Source organism: Exophiala xenobiotica, assembly GCF_000835505.1.
Source record: "Exophiala xenobiotica strain CBS 118157 unplaced genomic scaffold supercont1.3, whole genome shotgun sequence".
Classification (NCBI taxonomy): Eukaryota; Fungi; Ascomycota; class Eurotiomycetes; order Chaetothyriales; family Herpotrichiellaceae; genus Exophiala; species Exophiala xenobiotica.
The window spans coordinates 2,875,825-2,890,951 of record NW_013562492.1 but is presented as its reverse complement, the minus strand read 5'-3'; the positions used below and the strand labels follow the sequence as shown (position 1 = coordinate 2,890,951).

At 52.0% G+C, this 15,127-nt stretch overlaps 6 protein-coding genes across 6 annotated transcripts; 4 read left to right on the top strand and 2 right to left on the bottom strand.

Annotated features, from left to right (window-relative positions):
- Window positions 1-590: 590 nt before the first annotated feature.
- Window positions 591-3,023, bottom strand: PV05_05284 (uncharacterized protein). The gene has a single exon (XM_013461773.1). It carries the CDS (start codon window positions 2,395-2,397, stop codon window positions 919-921), a length of 1,479 nt encoding a protein of 492 aa, XP_013317227.1. The 5' UTR covers window positions 2,398-3,023; the 3' UTR covers window positions 591-918.
- PV05_05283 (uncharacterized protein) lies at window positions 962-5,207 on the top strand. Its single transcript, XM_013461772.1, has one exon. It carries the CDS (start codon window positions 3,703-3,705, stop codon window positions 5,035-5,037), a length of 1,335 nt encoding a protein of 444 aa, XP_013317226.1. The 5' UTR covers window positions 962-3,702; the 3' UTR covers window positions 5,038-5,207.
- PV05_05282 (uncharacterized protein) lies at window positions 4,175-7,365 on the bottom strand. Its single transcript, XM_013461771.1, has 2 exons — window positions 6,778-7,365; window positions 4,175-6,718 (listed from the first exon to the last, which is right to left on the bottom strand). Exons 1-2 carry the CDS (start codon window positions 7,207-7,209, stop codon window positions 5,147-5,149), a joined length of 2,004 nt encoding a protein of 667 aa, XP_013317225.1. The 5' UTR covers window positions 7,210-7,365; the 3' UTR covers window positions 4,175-5,146.
- Window positions 7,366-7,763: 398 nt separating this feature from the next.
- On the top strand, window positions 7,764-9,453 carry PV05_05281 (uncharacterized protein; the record flags this gene model as incomplete). The annotated part of the gene is made up of 4 exons (XM_013461770.1): window positions 7,764-7,874; window positions 7,961-8,149; window positions 8,213-8,460; window positions 8,517-9,453. 4 exons carry the CDS (start codon window positions 7,764-7,766, stop codon window positions 9,451-9,453), a joined length of 1,485 nt encoding a protein of 494 aa, XP_013317224.1.
- Window positions 9,454-10,345: 892 nt separating this feature from the next.
- PV05_05280 (uncharacterized protein) lies at window positions 10,346-12,031 on the top strand (the record flags this gene model as incomplete). Its single annotated transcript, XM_013461769.1, has 4 exons — window positions 10,346-10,675; window positions 10,727-10,822; window positions 10,874-11,124; window positions 11,182-12,031. The coding sequence occupies 4 exons, from the start codon at window positions 10,346-10,348 to the stop codon at window positions 12,029-12,031; spliced, it is 1,527 nt and encodes a 508-aa protein (XP_013317223.1).
- Window positions 12,032-12,703: 672 nt separating this feature from the next.
- PV05_05279 (uncharacterized protein) lies at window positions 12,704-14,233 on the top strand (the record flags this gene model as incomplete). The annotated part of the gene is made up of 2 exons (XM_013461768.1): window positions 12,704-12,779; window positions 12,834-14,233. The coding sequence occupies 2 exons, from the start codon at window positions 12,704-12,706 to the stop codon at window positions 14,231-14,233; spliced, it is 1,476 nt and encodes a 491-aa protein (XP_013317222.1).
- Window positions 14,234-15,127: the final 894 nt, after the last annotated feature.

Sequence of the window (15,127 nt, the reverse complement as noted above, 5' to 3'; positions counted from 1 at the left end):
AAAACCAGCTGCCGCTTGAATCATCCAAGCAGCAGCTGACCATTCCAGTCGTCAGGAACCCCATCTACCACACAAATTGTCCTTGCTGCTGTTCGTAGTCGAATGACAGCTTGACCCTAATTTCTACGACTTACCCGTATTAATTACCACTGCGTACCACCCACGTATTGTGGTTTGATCGATCAGTTCACTTCAGCCTGGCGGCGTCGCAGCCTCGCAGCCTCGGCAACCACGAGGCTGGCTGTGAGAAGGCCACTGATCCCTCCGCCTCGTACTTCTGCAGCGCAAGATCCCATTGCACTCACCAGTCCACCAGGTCCACACCGTCCACGACGTCGACGGCCTCACAATGCCTCTGCCTTCTCCTTCTGCAAGCCCACAAGCGGCCCCCGATGCCACCATTGTGTGGTTGGCCCCGTCACATCGAGTGTAGAGCAGACCCATCCACGAACCCGTCGAAGTACCTCTCTGCCGGCGCCCAGCATGACTGGATATATTCCATCACGCAGCAAGATCTCCTCATTTCCAAACATACGTCCCGAACGAAACCTCGGCCGCAACTTTCAACTCGACTACATTGCCCTTCCATGGCGGTATATTAGCCCTAAAAGAGCCACGATGATGCCTCAGGGGAAAGTAATGATCTGGATAAAATGCTGCTGCAACACACTATCGTTGAAAGGTCAGTAATAGAATGAAGTCACCCTGAAAGAGATGGTTCTTGAGCAGGTCGTCGTGCAGTCCTATCGCAACGTGCAAGATTTCAACACCTGCCGGGCTTTCGATATTCATTCTTGGCTTTATGCAAATGCTTTCCTTGAACGAGTCTACCTAGGAGTGCTGCCAATTCGTGCGTGTCAACCCCAGAGCGAGACTTGGAATTGTGACGAGTGGCCTCGAATGCGATTCCTCACTGAACTACTCAGAGGAAGGTGCCCGCCATCTATACTTGTGTCCAGGATGGTCGTCAAGCAGCCATGGCGTACCAAAGAACTGCTCTCGAGCTGTCTCACCTTCTCTCTGCGGCGGAGACCTGAAATGACCTCGACGCTTGAGCTCTGGCAACACAAACTGGATAATGTCTTCGAAACTGCCAGGGTTCGTGACATGGGATAAGTTGAATCCATCAATGTCAGCAATTTCGACCCATTGTTCGAGTATGTCGACCACAGTCTTTGGGCTCCCAACCGCCTTTGCAGAAAATCCACCCAGGATCAAATACTCGGCAATCCTCTCCTTGTTCCACTTCAGATCCTTACTGCCAGGAACGGTATCCGTCCAACCATTCACGATCGACTGTATCATGGGCATCTTGACAAATCTAAAGTCTTCGTCATCGGTGTAGGCCGACATGTCAACACCGGTCCAGCCCCCGAAGAGCGCTAAAGCGCCTTCTTTGTTGCCGTATGAGAGTAACTCGTCGTGCTTGGCTTGCGCAGCCGCATCGGTTTCGTCCACGATGACGCACATGCTGGCGATGACCTTTACATGGTAAGGATCGCGACCTTGCTCCTGGGCCAATTGGCGAATGGCGTCCACAGAAGGGCGGAGCTTCTCTGGCAACTGAGAGCCAGCAAAGATCACCTCTGCATGTTTCGCACCAAAAGCACGGCCTGTCTTTGAGGTACCCGCCTGGAAAAGAAATGGGGTTCGTTGTGGCGAAGGTTCGCAGATATGCGGCCCAGGGACGCTGAAGAACTCGCCCTTGTGGTTGATCTGCCTGACACGATCCGCCACAGCCCAAATGCCGGTCTCTCTATCTTCGACCACAGCATCATCTCGCCAACTGCTCTCCCACAATTTGTACAAAACCTCCATGTATTCCTCGGCGAGGGCGTATCGCTTGTCGTGCTCGACCTGGTCGGTCAAACCGAAGTTACGCGCGGCACTGTCGAGATAGGACGTCACAATATTCCAGGCAACCCGGCCCTCGCTCAAGTGGTCGACCGTTGAAAACCGCCGGGCCAGCGAATACGGTTGCTCATAAGTTGTGCTCGCCGTAATCCCAAACACCAAGTTCTTCGTGACGGCGCTCATGGCAGGCACGAGATACAAGGGATCATTGACGGGAAATTGCGCGCCCACACCAACGGCTGGGCCATGGTTAGCCGGTCCCTTGTAAACGTCATAACAGCCCAGGACGTCCGCCAGGAACAGAGCATGAAATCCGGCTTCGTCGAGAGTCTTGGCCAGGTCTGTCCAGAAACTCAGCTTCTTATATTCGGTCGTCCTATTCCGTGGGTGTCGCCAGAGCCCTGGTGACAGATGGCATGGGGTGTTCATGGCAAAGGCGTTGAGGATCCATGCCTGTGACTTCTTGGTGCCGTTGTGTGTGACGGTACTGCTCGAGCCATTCGTCTTTGGTGCCTCCGTGTGGCCATTGGTGACCGTCGCCATCTTGGTATTTCGGTAGCTTGGGAAGTCTCTGTCTTCTACTCGAGCTACAACTCTTCAAAAACAACCTGAACCTGTCTCTTCAGATGAATGAGCCAGGGTGCCACTACTGGCGAACTTACCTGGACTCTGTCGTTGTTGCATGTCGCCATGCGGAGTTTATCCGGACTCGCACGCCATCCTTTCATGCAGCACGCCATATCCAGCACGCCATATCCACATCCACTACTGATCGGTTTTGATTCCCACTGAAGCATGCGCTGATGCATGCCTGCAATGCTCAATAAAGTTTTGGAGCAGACTTCTCCTTCGAAATTGCTCTAATAGCAATTGGAATAACCAGCCGAAATCCTAGAGAAGTTGCAATACTGGGTGGCCAAACCAAACAGCCTCTCAACTTCAGAAGAGCGTCGACCTACTCAGGTCATACCGATCCGTCCAAAAGATCGCATGCTTTCGATGAGACCATGAGGATAAACCTACATCACTGGTACAAATCTCGGGCTGTACTTGTCTCTATCATGTTGGGGCCTTCTGTGGTTGTGGCAAAGCCCTAGCGTGACTGGTGGATTTCCATCGCTCTCATCTGGCAATCCTTCGCTTGCTTTACTGTCCCCAACCCGGGAGGGCATGCCGCCAGTCGCTCCAAATTTTTGTATGTGCTGTATAGTCGACACGGATTTTGTGCTCTGACTTGAAATTTGAGCCCAGCCTCTGTCGCCATCACAGCAAGATATCACGCCATTTACTAGGGAAGTCAATGAAAACTGCGGCTCAGGAACAATTTCCGCTGTCATTACAAGTATCGATTCACCTACTCCATATTACACCAGCGTTCCAGCAATACTGCTTGCTTGCCGAGATACCTGGGTCCCCCTCGTGGGTATCGGCTATCCTCTGGAGGCACTTCTATCATTCCAGTCAATGATGGCCCACGATACTCGTGTCTTCTCAGCACGCGAATGTCCGAAAACGCACGTGCTGGCATGCGTAAGAGGTCTCCTGCGGAGCGATGTCGTGCTCGACTAGGAGACCAAAAATTCTACTCACTTATCGCGATCGTCAGACGCCTTGGTAGAGCAGTCCGAGAAGCAGAATCGGCTCTAGGGCAGAAGCTGATCGATACGAATTTTGACAACTTTCGGAAACCATATGGCGAAAATGATACCAGTTGAATCCTGTGAAAATTTTACGAGATCGGAACAGGAGTGACGGCGGAAACGGGTGACTTCCTCTCATATGTGATTGTGTCGACAACTCATGTACTTATCGAAACCCTAAGTGAAGTCTCTGATCAACCCGGTAGCCATGGCCTTCCTACGAATCTTTGGTGCAGGGAGGAAGCAGGTGGTTGAACCCCGTATACCGCCTGCCATTGTCGAGAAGCGAGACAATCCAAAGGAGACTACGCCCACGGCTCTTCCTATTCCGGAAAAGCAAATCGCTCTCTTACTGCATGGCCCTCGACAGCCCTATGCTGCAGTTGAAGATCATGGTATACCAGCCCCCCTGGAGGACAGAGAAGTTCTCGTCAAGAATCTCGTCCTCGGTCTCAATCCCATAGATTGGAAGGCCCCGGATTACAATTTTGGAATTCCGACCCTTCCTTATATCTCCGGTCGCGAACTCGTTGGTCAGGTGGTAACCGTGTCCAAGAAGAACACACGTCTCAAGATAGGCGATATTGTCATTGTCATCTCTACGGACTACCGCGATCTTCGAAAAGCCGCCTTCCAGCAGTATGTTTTAGCAACAGATTACAACCTAGCAAGGCTGCCTAGTCGCCTCACCGCCGAGTCTGGATCCGTCCTAGGGGTGGCATTCGTTGCTGCAGCCATCTCATTAGGAATCTGTGCTGGGCTTGATTTTAACAGCGTCCTGGGCGGTCCGAACTTGCTGTCAGTGGTACGGAGCCTCGACTCTTCACGGTTAGCCAAGGACATCCGTAGCGAATGCCTCGACGGCATCGATGAGACAGAGAGAGCAAGTCCGGGTGACTGGCTGGCTATTTGGGGCGGATCGAGCACAACTGCATTCATTGTCAATCAGTTAGCACGATTGATGGGATTGAGAACCATCAGCATCCTCGACGCGCGCAAACACAGCGTTTGGCTACATTCTTCCTCGAGCCAGTCACGGCCAGACGTTATTGTTGACAGCCACGATCCTCAGCGAGCTGTTGAGATAGTCAGAGCATCCGCACACGGCAATCTACGTTTTGGTATCGACACGGTGGGAAAACAAACAGCCGAGTACCTTCTTCAATCTCTTGGCCCGGAATTTGCAGAGAAGACCAACCTTCCGTCCGAGGACGTGTTTACGCCGCCGGCGACACCACCTGCCTCTTCCATTTCACTTTCGGCTTCGACGCCTAGAACGTCGACACATTTAATCGGCCTGACCGGGCTACCGAAAACGTCTTCGGGATCCGTCAAATTCCACGCCGTTCCGATCAAGCTGTTTCATGAGGTGCCGGAACTCGGTGAGGCACTTATGATCTGGCTCGAGAAGTTACTGGAGCAGGGACTACTAGAGCCGCCGAGGCTTCTGGGGGTGGAAGAAGGGCTTGACAACGTCAACGCTGCGTTGGACCGTATGAGGAAAGGGGAGGTCAGTGGCGGGAGGATTGCCGTTAGAGTATAGAAGTATAGACGACTGCATCTTTGGGGATTTTTGGGACCATAGTTGCAGCCATAAAATCTATCGTGTCAACCACAGGACGTTGATGCAGGCCGAGCATGTCTTATGCACCTCAGGGCCAACTCCACCACTCCTCATGCAGGCTCTTGAGATCGACCTCGCCTTCTCTCCGCAGGTAGGGCACAATGTCCGAGTCCTCTTCTCGTTCCCTCTTCGTCCAGCCGTTGCCAAACCACCCTGCGAACCGATTTCCGCTGTCGTGCCAGTACTCATACTCCCAATCCTCCCAGCGCGGTTCTTTCCTGACCAGCGTCACATGTCCTGCACTGCCGGGCCAGATGCCGTGGATGCGCTGGCCTGGGCTGCCGCCGTTCGCCCACGAGCTGCAGTTGTCGGTGAGCACGGTCTTGGGGAAGAAGGCGTCGGCGTAGGCCACGAAGTCGTCTGCGGCTTTCTTGGACGGAGAAACGGTCTTGATGCCTTGCGACGACACTTTTCGCAGGAGTTTGGCGAAGTACGTCAATTGCACTTCGACGCTGTGTGGAACCGTCCCGGACGGTCCTGCGCCATGAGGCCCATGGATGAGGAGCAGGTTCGGGAAGTTTGGCACGGCCAGGCCGAGGTAGGTGTACGGCCAACCGTGATAGTCGGGGTTCTTGGCGAGTTCTTCCGCCGGGCGAGGTCGCCAAACATCTTGAAGGTTCTTGCCGTGAGCGCGAATGCTGAAGGGGGTGATGAAGTCGATGGCAGCGCCCGTGGCACAGATGATAGCATCCACCTCGCGGTGCTCTCCGGTCACCGTCTCAATGCCGGTCTTGGTGAAGCGGCGGATGCGGTCCTGAATGAAACTGACGTTGTCGGCGGTGATGGCTTCCAGGTACCCGGGACCAGGGGTAAGTCTCCGGCAGTTTGGATTGAAGTCCGGCACCAACGTTTTGATCAACTCGGGTTTGCGAGATACTCGCTCGGTCATGATCTCGATGAAGCGCTGTCGCATGGCTTCATTCTCCGGCGCGCCGCGGAACGTCGACGCGAAGCGACGCCAGTATTTCGCTTCAAGCTCCTTGCGGAACTTGAGGTATTCGTCCGGGTCAAGGAGTGCTTTCTTCTGCTCCTCAGAATACCATTGCGGTTCGAAGGTCCGCTCGTCACCCGCCCAGGATGCGGCGATCCAGGTCTTGTTCCGGGCGTAATGGTCAATGTGCTTCGCCACTCGTTGCAGGTTTGGAACGAGCTGGATCCCACTGGCGCCATTGCCGATAATCGCCACGCTCTTGCCAGTGGGATCGAAGTTCTTGTCCCAATTCGAGGCGTGTCGTAGATGTCCTTGGAACTCGCTTACCCCAGGGTAGTTCGGCAACCGCCAGTCGTTGAAGCGGCCGATGGCGGTGAGTACAAAGTCTGCCTTCTCCTCGAACGGTTGTTCTTCCTTGCTCAGATCTGTCCCGGTGATGGTCCATTCGGCGTTTTGATCGTCCCAAGCGATGTCTTTGACCTTTCTCGCAAACTTGACATACTTGTACACGTCGTATTTTCGTGCCTGTGCTTGCCAGTAGTCACGGATTTCGTGGCCTTCGGCAAACTGTTGTGACCATTGAGTGTTGGGGCTGAACGTTGATTGATAGACGTGCGCGGGGATATCGCATCGCACTCCCGGATAGATATTCTCCAGCCATGTGCCACTCTGGTGGTGCTCTAGTCAGCAAGGGTCGCCGGAGATCTCTCTGAATATTGCTCACTTACCACGTCGGTGTTCTTCTCAAGGATGGTCAACTGGATGTTGGGGACTTTGGCGGGTAGCAGTATCCCTGCGAGAATTCCTGACAGACCAGCTCCAATGACGGCGACTCGCAGACTTCGGACTTCGTCAATGTGGTGATCGGGGAGCTCGAGGTTTGAGGCAGGATATGATGGGTGGACGGTGTTTCCTGGCGTTGCTGGATCGTCTGCCGGCAATATCAACACCTCGGGACCTTTTTGCCCTGGAGTGATGCCGTTTGGCAAAATCGCTACCACTTCTTCTGGTTCGGAGGAATCCAAAGTGCCAACAGCATCGTCGTCAAGGCCGTTGAGGTTGTTTTGTTTGTCATGTTTGCCGACCGAGTTTGTCGAGTTTGTCAAGTTTGTTAACTTTGCATTTTCGATTTGCGCCGGGATCCCGTCGACTGCTGCCATCTCTATCTCTATCTCTTTCTATTCCTCTGCCCTTTTGCTTCTTACAACAATGTTCACTCTTGTCTCGAGTTCACTAAATTTTCAGCCGCGTCTCCATTCCACTTATCAGGTTCAACAATATTCCCTCGTATCATCGATGCATCCACCATGGTATTGGACGATCATGTTTGCACATGCTCCGGGAGTCGAGAATGGCGATGGACTTGCGCGCCAGCAGCACAGCACGCGCGCGCCCCACAAGTTGACGCCATTCTTGTATCGCGTACGGAGTACTCAGAGGGTACACCCCTCGTATGACAGCAAAATGCAGCGACGATTCATGAATCCATAGTTCTCCGTACAGCTCCCCTAAGGGCTCCAACCATGACAGGGGTCATTCTCGGCTATCGCGGCACCTCCGTGCTCAATGCACATCTTCCTTCACGAGGCGTGTGAGAAAGCCGGTCTTTTTCGTGCCCCGAGAATATCATCTCTCAACGGCTCTAACAATTCACATTGCTGCTGGGCTTCGGCGCGTTGGGGACTGCCGATATACCACCAAGAACGCGGGCAATATGGGATCTGTTGAAGCAACAGCCGGCGATGGAGCCACCCCCAAGAAGCAGCTGATTCTCAATGCCTTTGATATGTTTACGGTTGGCCATCTTTCCCCTGGACAGTGGAAGGTACGTCCGCAAGCCGCGGTCTCGTGCTCTTTGGGTGTGCTGGTTCGACAGTGCAACAGCTTCGTCGGTGCTGATATATTTTCTAGGATCCCAAGGATCGCTCCAGCACAAAACGAAACCTCGAGTACTGGATCGAGCTTGCAAAGATCTTAGAGCGTGGGCAGATCAATGCACTCTTTCTCGCCGACACCTATGGATCTTACAGTACCTATGAAGACAGTGAGGACAACTGCATCAGGCGCGCTGCTCAGTGGCCTATGCTGGATCCCACAATTGTAAGTCACCATGCTCACCAGAAAAGCCCCGGAGAGGAACTTGACCTGACTTGCACTTGCTAGCCCATTTCAGCCATGGCAAGTGTCACGAAGCACTTAGCATTCGGGATCACAGCTTCTACCTCATTCGAGCCACCATTCCTCCTGGCAAAACGATTCTCCACGCTTGATCACATCACCAAGGGGCGTATCGGATGGAATATCGTCACTTCCTGGAAGAAGAGCGCATTCAAAGCCATTGGCATTGATACCCCGATTGAGCATGACGAAAGATACGCCCAAGCAGATGAGTACTTGAGGGTGCTCTACAAGTACGTGGAGTTCCAGAGCTGCTACTACATGCAATACTGATTGATCGATGTTCTAGGCTCTGGGAGGGATCATGGGCAGATGATGCACTGTCGCCAGACCCTGAAACAGACACATACATCGACCCCGACAAAATACGCACGATCCACCATCATGGCAAATATTTCAATCTCGACACTCGGCACATCGTGGACCCCTCGCCCCAACGTACCCCTTTCCTTTTCCAAGCCGGTACATCTACAGCAGGGTCAGCGTTTGCAGCCACTCACGCGGAGGCCATTTTCGTCTCCTCACATAGTCCAGCTGTACTGCGGCCCAAGATTGACAATATCCGAAAGCTTGCGAAAGAGCAGGGACGCGATCCAAGGTCCATCAAATTCGTTGCTACGTTCACTCCCATCATTGGCCGGACTGAAGAAGAAGCACGGCAAAAGTATGAAGAGGCAAAGAAACATGCCTCTACGATCGGTGGCCTCGTCTTGTTCTCGGGATGGACAGGGGTCGACATTTCCCAGATACCACTGGATCAAGATATCACTGCAGAAGACTCGAAGGAAGCGCACAAGATCAGGAGCATTCTCGACGCCTTCACAACTACATCCGCAGACATACCACGCTGGACACCGAGAGTGGTGTCCGAGAAAGCTTCAATCGGTGGCCTAGGACCCCTTGGCATAGGCACCCCTGCGCAGGTTGCGGATGAGTTGGAGAGATGGGTAGAAGAAGCAGACGTGGACGGATTCAACCTGGCCTACATAACGACGCCTGGAACGTTTGAGGACGTGGTTGATTTACTCATTCCTGAGCTCAGACGCCGGGGCATATATCCTGAGGCACGATCTGTTGACGACAAACCGTTGACGGCACGGGAGAAGGTGTACGGGCCCGGCCAGGCTGGCCTAAGAGATGACCACACTGGCGCTAAGTACAAGTACAACGTCTACGACCAGAACGTCAAAGATGACTTGGTCGAGACAGCCTCGCAGGATCCGTAGCCCTGGGACAGCAAAGTTAGATAAGGCGAAACATGGACCACAAAAGCCCAAGGTTGAAAAGCCGAAACGTGCCGTTGCCAATCGAATCCACCAAGCAGTTCGACTCGGCCCATTTCGAGTCAGGGTGTTTGTTATCGCAGACTTCAACAACAATGATAAACGATGCACTGGACGTCCGTGGACGTCTTAGCGGCAGATACACATGGCGTGCTTCACCCTACCCCCATACAGCGTGTGCCTCTCCACCCAAATACTCCTACCATACTTGCAAGGCCTTGAGATGGCGCAATTCAGGCCCTCGATGATGAATCGACATTATCAGCCAGGATCCTTTCGGTGATTGACCGCAAGCAAATCCGGTACGTACAATACCGAGCTCCATAAGGTATTTGCAGTGTTACGGCTTGTAGCCTTGACATTACAAAACCGATACAGCTTCATGCCAATGTCTATGCTTATAGACAACAACCTTCAGGTGCGTTCACTGCTCCTGCCACCATTTGTCGGGATCAATACCGTCAACAAGCATGCAGAGCCCTGGCAGCGTACCGCTCGCTGGATTGTCCCACAGCGGAGTACAACGCAAGCTTCATGTCGACATGGACGACATTATCCACCAACAATGCATTGTTACTGCTCGTCCAAGCCGGTCCCAGAGATGTGGATATGTGCACGGCCGGCGCCAAAGGGTCGAGGCCCGTTGTCGCATGGCCATATCGGTTCCGTAATGGCCCAACCGTTCCTCTGGGTTGAGGAATCATGGTCGGACTTCCACTACAAGTCACCTGTCCATGGGATTGCTATATAGCCTGACATTGATTGAGCCGGTTGATCTCATCATCATCACTTCGTGAAACACCTAGGAAGGCTTACGATATACATTCCCGCCGCCATGAGCTCCCTTCCGAAAGATGTTGAAATCAATGCGGGTGAAAAGGCTCCCTCCATTGACGAGGATCCTATACACTCTGGTACTCCGTCTTCACCCCGCGATTACCGCAATGCGGTCTTGTCATCATTCTCAGCAGAGGAGGACAAAGCGGTCATGCGAAAGGTTGACCGTCGCTTTTTGTTGCTGATTGGACTCATGTACATGCTCAAAAACGTCGATTACACCAATGCGGCCACGGTGAAGGTTCTTCAAGTTGGTCAGCCAAGGAACATATTGAAGGAACTTGACATGACCGCGGACGAGTACAACTGGGTTCAAAGCATATACTTCGTAAGTACTGGTGCCTTTTGCGATGCTGCAACATCTAATATCTCATCAAAGATCAGCTACATCGTCTTCGAAGTGCCGAGTAATCTGCTCCTGAAGAAGATGACACCCAGAAACTGGCAAGCCAGGATCATTGCTTCCTGGGGGCTGGTAAGCTTCCACTGCCTGTGTTCAAGGCGGGTCCTAACCAGAATCTACTAGGTCCTCGCCTGCCACGCTGCGGTGAAGAACAAGCAGGGTATTTATGCTGCGCGCTTCTTTCTTGGGATGATGGAGGCAGGCCTCTTCCCAGGGCTTGCCGCACAACTTTGCAGTTGGTATCGAAGTGATGAAATGGGCAAGCCAATCATGTGGATGTTCGGATTCCAGAATTGTGCCGGTATCGTCGGTTCGCTTGTCGCATACGGGGTTTCTTATATGAATGGATTAGGCGGTCTCAGTGGCTGGCAATGGTTCGTCCTCAATTATACTGCAAACCACTCACATGTTGCTGACGAGTTCCCTACCAGGGTATATCTCCTCGAAGGACTTTTCACTATCCTTTTCGCTGGCGTCGTCTACTTCGCGCTGCCTGATTATCCGAAGTCGGCTCGTTCCGCCAAATGGCTATCTCCTCGGGAGCAAGAATATCTCGAGCTACGTCTCACGGAGAATGCTCCACGCACGGACGATGCGGCCTTCAACCGAGCGGAAGTCCTCGCTTCATTACGCGATCCACGAACATACTCTTTCTGCGTCTCTCAAGTCCTGATGAACCTGGGTGGCTACGGCCTGCAATGGCAGTTGCCTACCATTACCACAGCACTTGGGTTCGCCGGACTTCCTCGCAATCAGCTTCTCAACATCCCTCCCGCCGCAGCAAGTGTCCTGGCTATCATCTTTGCCGGTTGGTTCCTCAGCCGCGCCTACATGACACGCCCAGAGTTTATCATGATCATCTGCGCGGGGGCTTTGAGCTTTTTCGTCGTCCTCTGCACCGATGTGTCGAAAGTCGCAATCTACATCGCGTGCATTTTCGGTACCATGTTCTACGCCGTGTACTTTATTCCATTTTGGGCATGGCGATCTGGTACCCTCATTGGAACCACCGGTACGGCGTTCACCCTCGCTTTTCAGTCCTGTATTGGCCAGGTTGGGGGCGTGGTTGGTCCGCAATTGTTTCAATCCAAATATGCGCACAATGGATACAAGGTATCCTTCGGCATTTGCGCGGGTGCCATCGGAGGGAGCTGGGTTGCGAGCGCTTTCACCTGGTATTTGACTTGGCGGAACGAAAAGGACATCCAACGTGTTCGAAGACTCAGAATCAAGGCGAACAGCGAGGGTGCAGTGTGGGCAGGAGATGATGTAAAATTGTGAGGCGGCAAACCTGCATCATCCTGCAATCGGGAACTTGAACCCAGTAAAGCTATCTTAGCACAAAAGCGACGATACAGGGTCGGAATAGCAGAGGGTTCTGATATCGGTTGGCCGGAAGTGGTAGTCGGTAATGGAAGGTCCCTTGGCTTCTTTTGTGACCATGGAGATGCCCTCATTTGAATCCTACTGTATCTCGTAGGCTATGACAGTAGTACAAAAAACTCTGAGATGGTGCAATATGACCCGCTAATGATGAGCTGATCTTCAACAGGGGTCATAATTGATCGAAAACGTGGCATTTGCTCCGGCACTATACACAGTATGATAAGGGCCCATGGTGGCATCGTGGTCAGCGACAAGGAGGTACCGCCGGAGAAGGAACATTGCACGTTTTGCACATGGTCGATAGAAGAATTGCCTCTTGTCGGTACAGTATGGCGTGCTTTACAGCTACTGCACGAACGATCTCTTGTCTCCGAATACTTACTAGTATTGCCAGGGTACGCTGCAGTTCAGGCGTTCGCCGAGGAGGCTTGTGGTAAGCCAGTCATAGAGGCGCGACGAGTTTTGTCGTAGTACATAAGCCCCTTGGTTCCATGCGTACGGACGACTTCAACACATACATACTCGAAAAGAATTGGCCGGAAGGCAGCTTAATTCAATAATTTCGACATGTCTCGCCGTACCTCGGAAGGGAAACACGTCGAACTTCAAGATGTCAACGAAGCATCGGTTGAGAAGCATCCCGGTAATTCCACCCTCCTTTCTTCTCTCTTCTGTCTTGCTAAGCATGTCGGTGTAGTTCGCTGGTACCATAGCACCTTCTACAATGCCACCATTCTCGGCTTGTGCAATTTCGCGGCGCCGGGGATATGGGGTGCCATGAACTCCCTGGGCGCGGGCGGCGCGCAGAAGCCGTATCTGGTCAACACGGCGAATGCACTGACGTTTTGTCTCATGGTTGTTTCGTGCTTCTTTTCGTCCATCCTCACAAAGTACATCGGCATCAAGGGAGCATTGATATTCGGAACGCTGGGCTACGCACCCTACGCGGCGGGGCTGTACACGAACAACCGGTTTGGAACCGAGTGGCTCGTACTTGTCGGAGCTGCCCTTTGCGGAATCAGTGCCGGGGTGTTCTGGGCAGCCGAGGCGGCCATCGCGTTGGCATACCCCGAACCATACAACAGGGGCCGAGTGCTGGGATACTGGTTGACATATCGACTTGGAGGTCAAATCCTGGGCGGCGCCATCAACCTGGGCCTCAACTCAGATCGCGATCAGGCGGGAAAGGTCAGTTACACCGTGTACCTGATCTTCATCGCGTTGCAGGCTTGCGGCCCCTTTGTGGCGCTGCTCCTCAATCGTCCGAGCAAGGTGGAGAGGACGGATGGAGTCAAGGTCGACCTGAGCATCTTCAACCATCCGTGGCTGGAAGTTAAATTGATGACCAAGACGTTCTTCAACAAGAAGTTTCTGTTGCTGGTGCTGTTCATTGGACAAGCAGTGTATGCTGAAGCCGTCTTCTTCACCTACCTGTCACTCTGGTTCAGTGTGCGCGCAAGGGCGCTCGGCTCATTCCTCTCCGGCATCATTGCCGTGACTTGTGGAAACCTTCTCGGAGCCTGGCTTGACCGGACAGCGATCAACTTGAAGACGAGGTCCCGAGTCGCGTTCGCGGTCATAGTGACTCTGCAAGGTGCATGGTGGATCTGGGCGACGGTCCTGGTAACGCGGTTCCGTCACACCCAGCCAAGCTATGACTGGAGTAGTAGCGGATTCGGCCACGCATTTGCCCCGTACTTGCTGTTGACCGCAGGCTTCCAGATCAACTACCTGTTCTGCTACTTCCTGATGGGTCAGTTGGCAATCGATCCGGGCGAGGTCATCCGGTATGCCGCATTGCTGAGGGGAACGGAAAGCGCGTGGCAGGCGGTGAGTTATGGGCTGAACTCGATCACGATCTTCGCTCAGGTCGGCGGCGTGTACATCAACTTCGGACTGTGGGCTGCTGCGCTATGGCCTGCTTGGTTGGTCGTTAGAGATTTCGGCAATGACCACCTCGCCGCGGCTGTGTTGGCTTGTGTTGGCGACAGGGCAGTTGCCCAGTCACGTGAGTGTTGCCTGGATGGCTGCCTAGCCTCACTCTTGGCGCTACCCACCAATCGGCTGCCTAGTTGGATTTCTGTCATTGTTTCATAGATTTCTCTCTCTCTAGCCATGACATGACAATCAATCAGTTCTCTACGCATTAGAGTCCTACAGGTTATGAGCTCCTTACGCGACTAATTGTAGTGTTGCTGACATCAATTTATCGCTTTTACAGAGGTTTCGAGGCCGACGAGGCGTCTAGAGAAGGCGTGGCGCTTAAGAAACGCTCGAATTGGGCCGTGACCTCGGTTAGAGGCTAAATCTCGAAACCCCGCTTATATAGAGATGGTAGCGAGTATAACTTTATCCTACCCTATTAATTATATAAGATCTACTTAACGACGTATTCTCCTTATCTTCTCGACTAATTCCTTTACTAGCGATTAATTAAGAAAAAGTAGAAACATAATACTATAAGCTATTATTAGTTCTACGGTAAGTTAAAGTAATTAATCTTAGTAGATATTTTTCGCTTATTAACCTAGGGTTCGAGTAGTAATTCTTCGCTATTAGATAAATATTTAGTTTAGTAGTATTAATAATAATATATTATAACTAACGTAGTTATAAAGGGATTATTAAAGAAAGATAAAGCGCGAACTATCCTAAAGAGTAAGAGTAACTATACTACTTAGATACTAACGACTAAGATAGAACTACGTACTAAAGAATATTTAAGTAGTATTTTTAACGACGAGCCACTAAATCTTAATAAACTAAATATTAAGAAGAGAAAGGCTTATATCGTGTAATAACTTATCGACGAAGAAGAATAGCCTAATAAGGATAATACTTTCTTTTCTTAGAAGATAAATAGCGCGAGAGTTAAATAGAGAAAAGTAGCTCTTACGATATAGAAGGAATATTAGAAAGCTAGCGAAAAGGCTTTAGATATTATCTATAATCTTTATAATATCTATATATAAACTATTATTAGTAAGGAGA

Bases quoted from the DNA above. Each gene is read 5' to 3' on its own strand.
- PV05_05282 (XM_013461771.1), bottom strand. From the start codon at position 7,209: ATGGCAGCAGTCGACGGGATCCCGGCGCAAATCGAAAATGCAAAGTTA. The intron at 6,719-6,777 runs GTAAGTGAGCAA...GAGCACCACCAG, and splicing joins TTGAGAAGAACACCGACGTG to AGTGGCACATGGCTGGAGAA.
- PV05_05284 (XM_013461773.1), bottom strand. From the start codon at position 2,397: ATGGCGACGGTCACCAATGGCCACACGGAGGCACCAAAGACGAATGGC.
- PV05_05283 (XM_013461772.1), top strand. From the start codon at position 3,703: ATGGCCTTCCTACGAATCTTTGGTGCAGGGAGGAAGCAGGTGGTTGAA.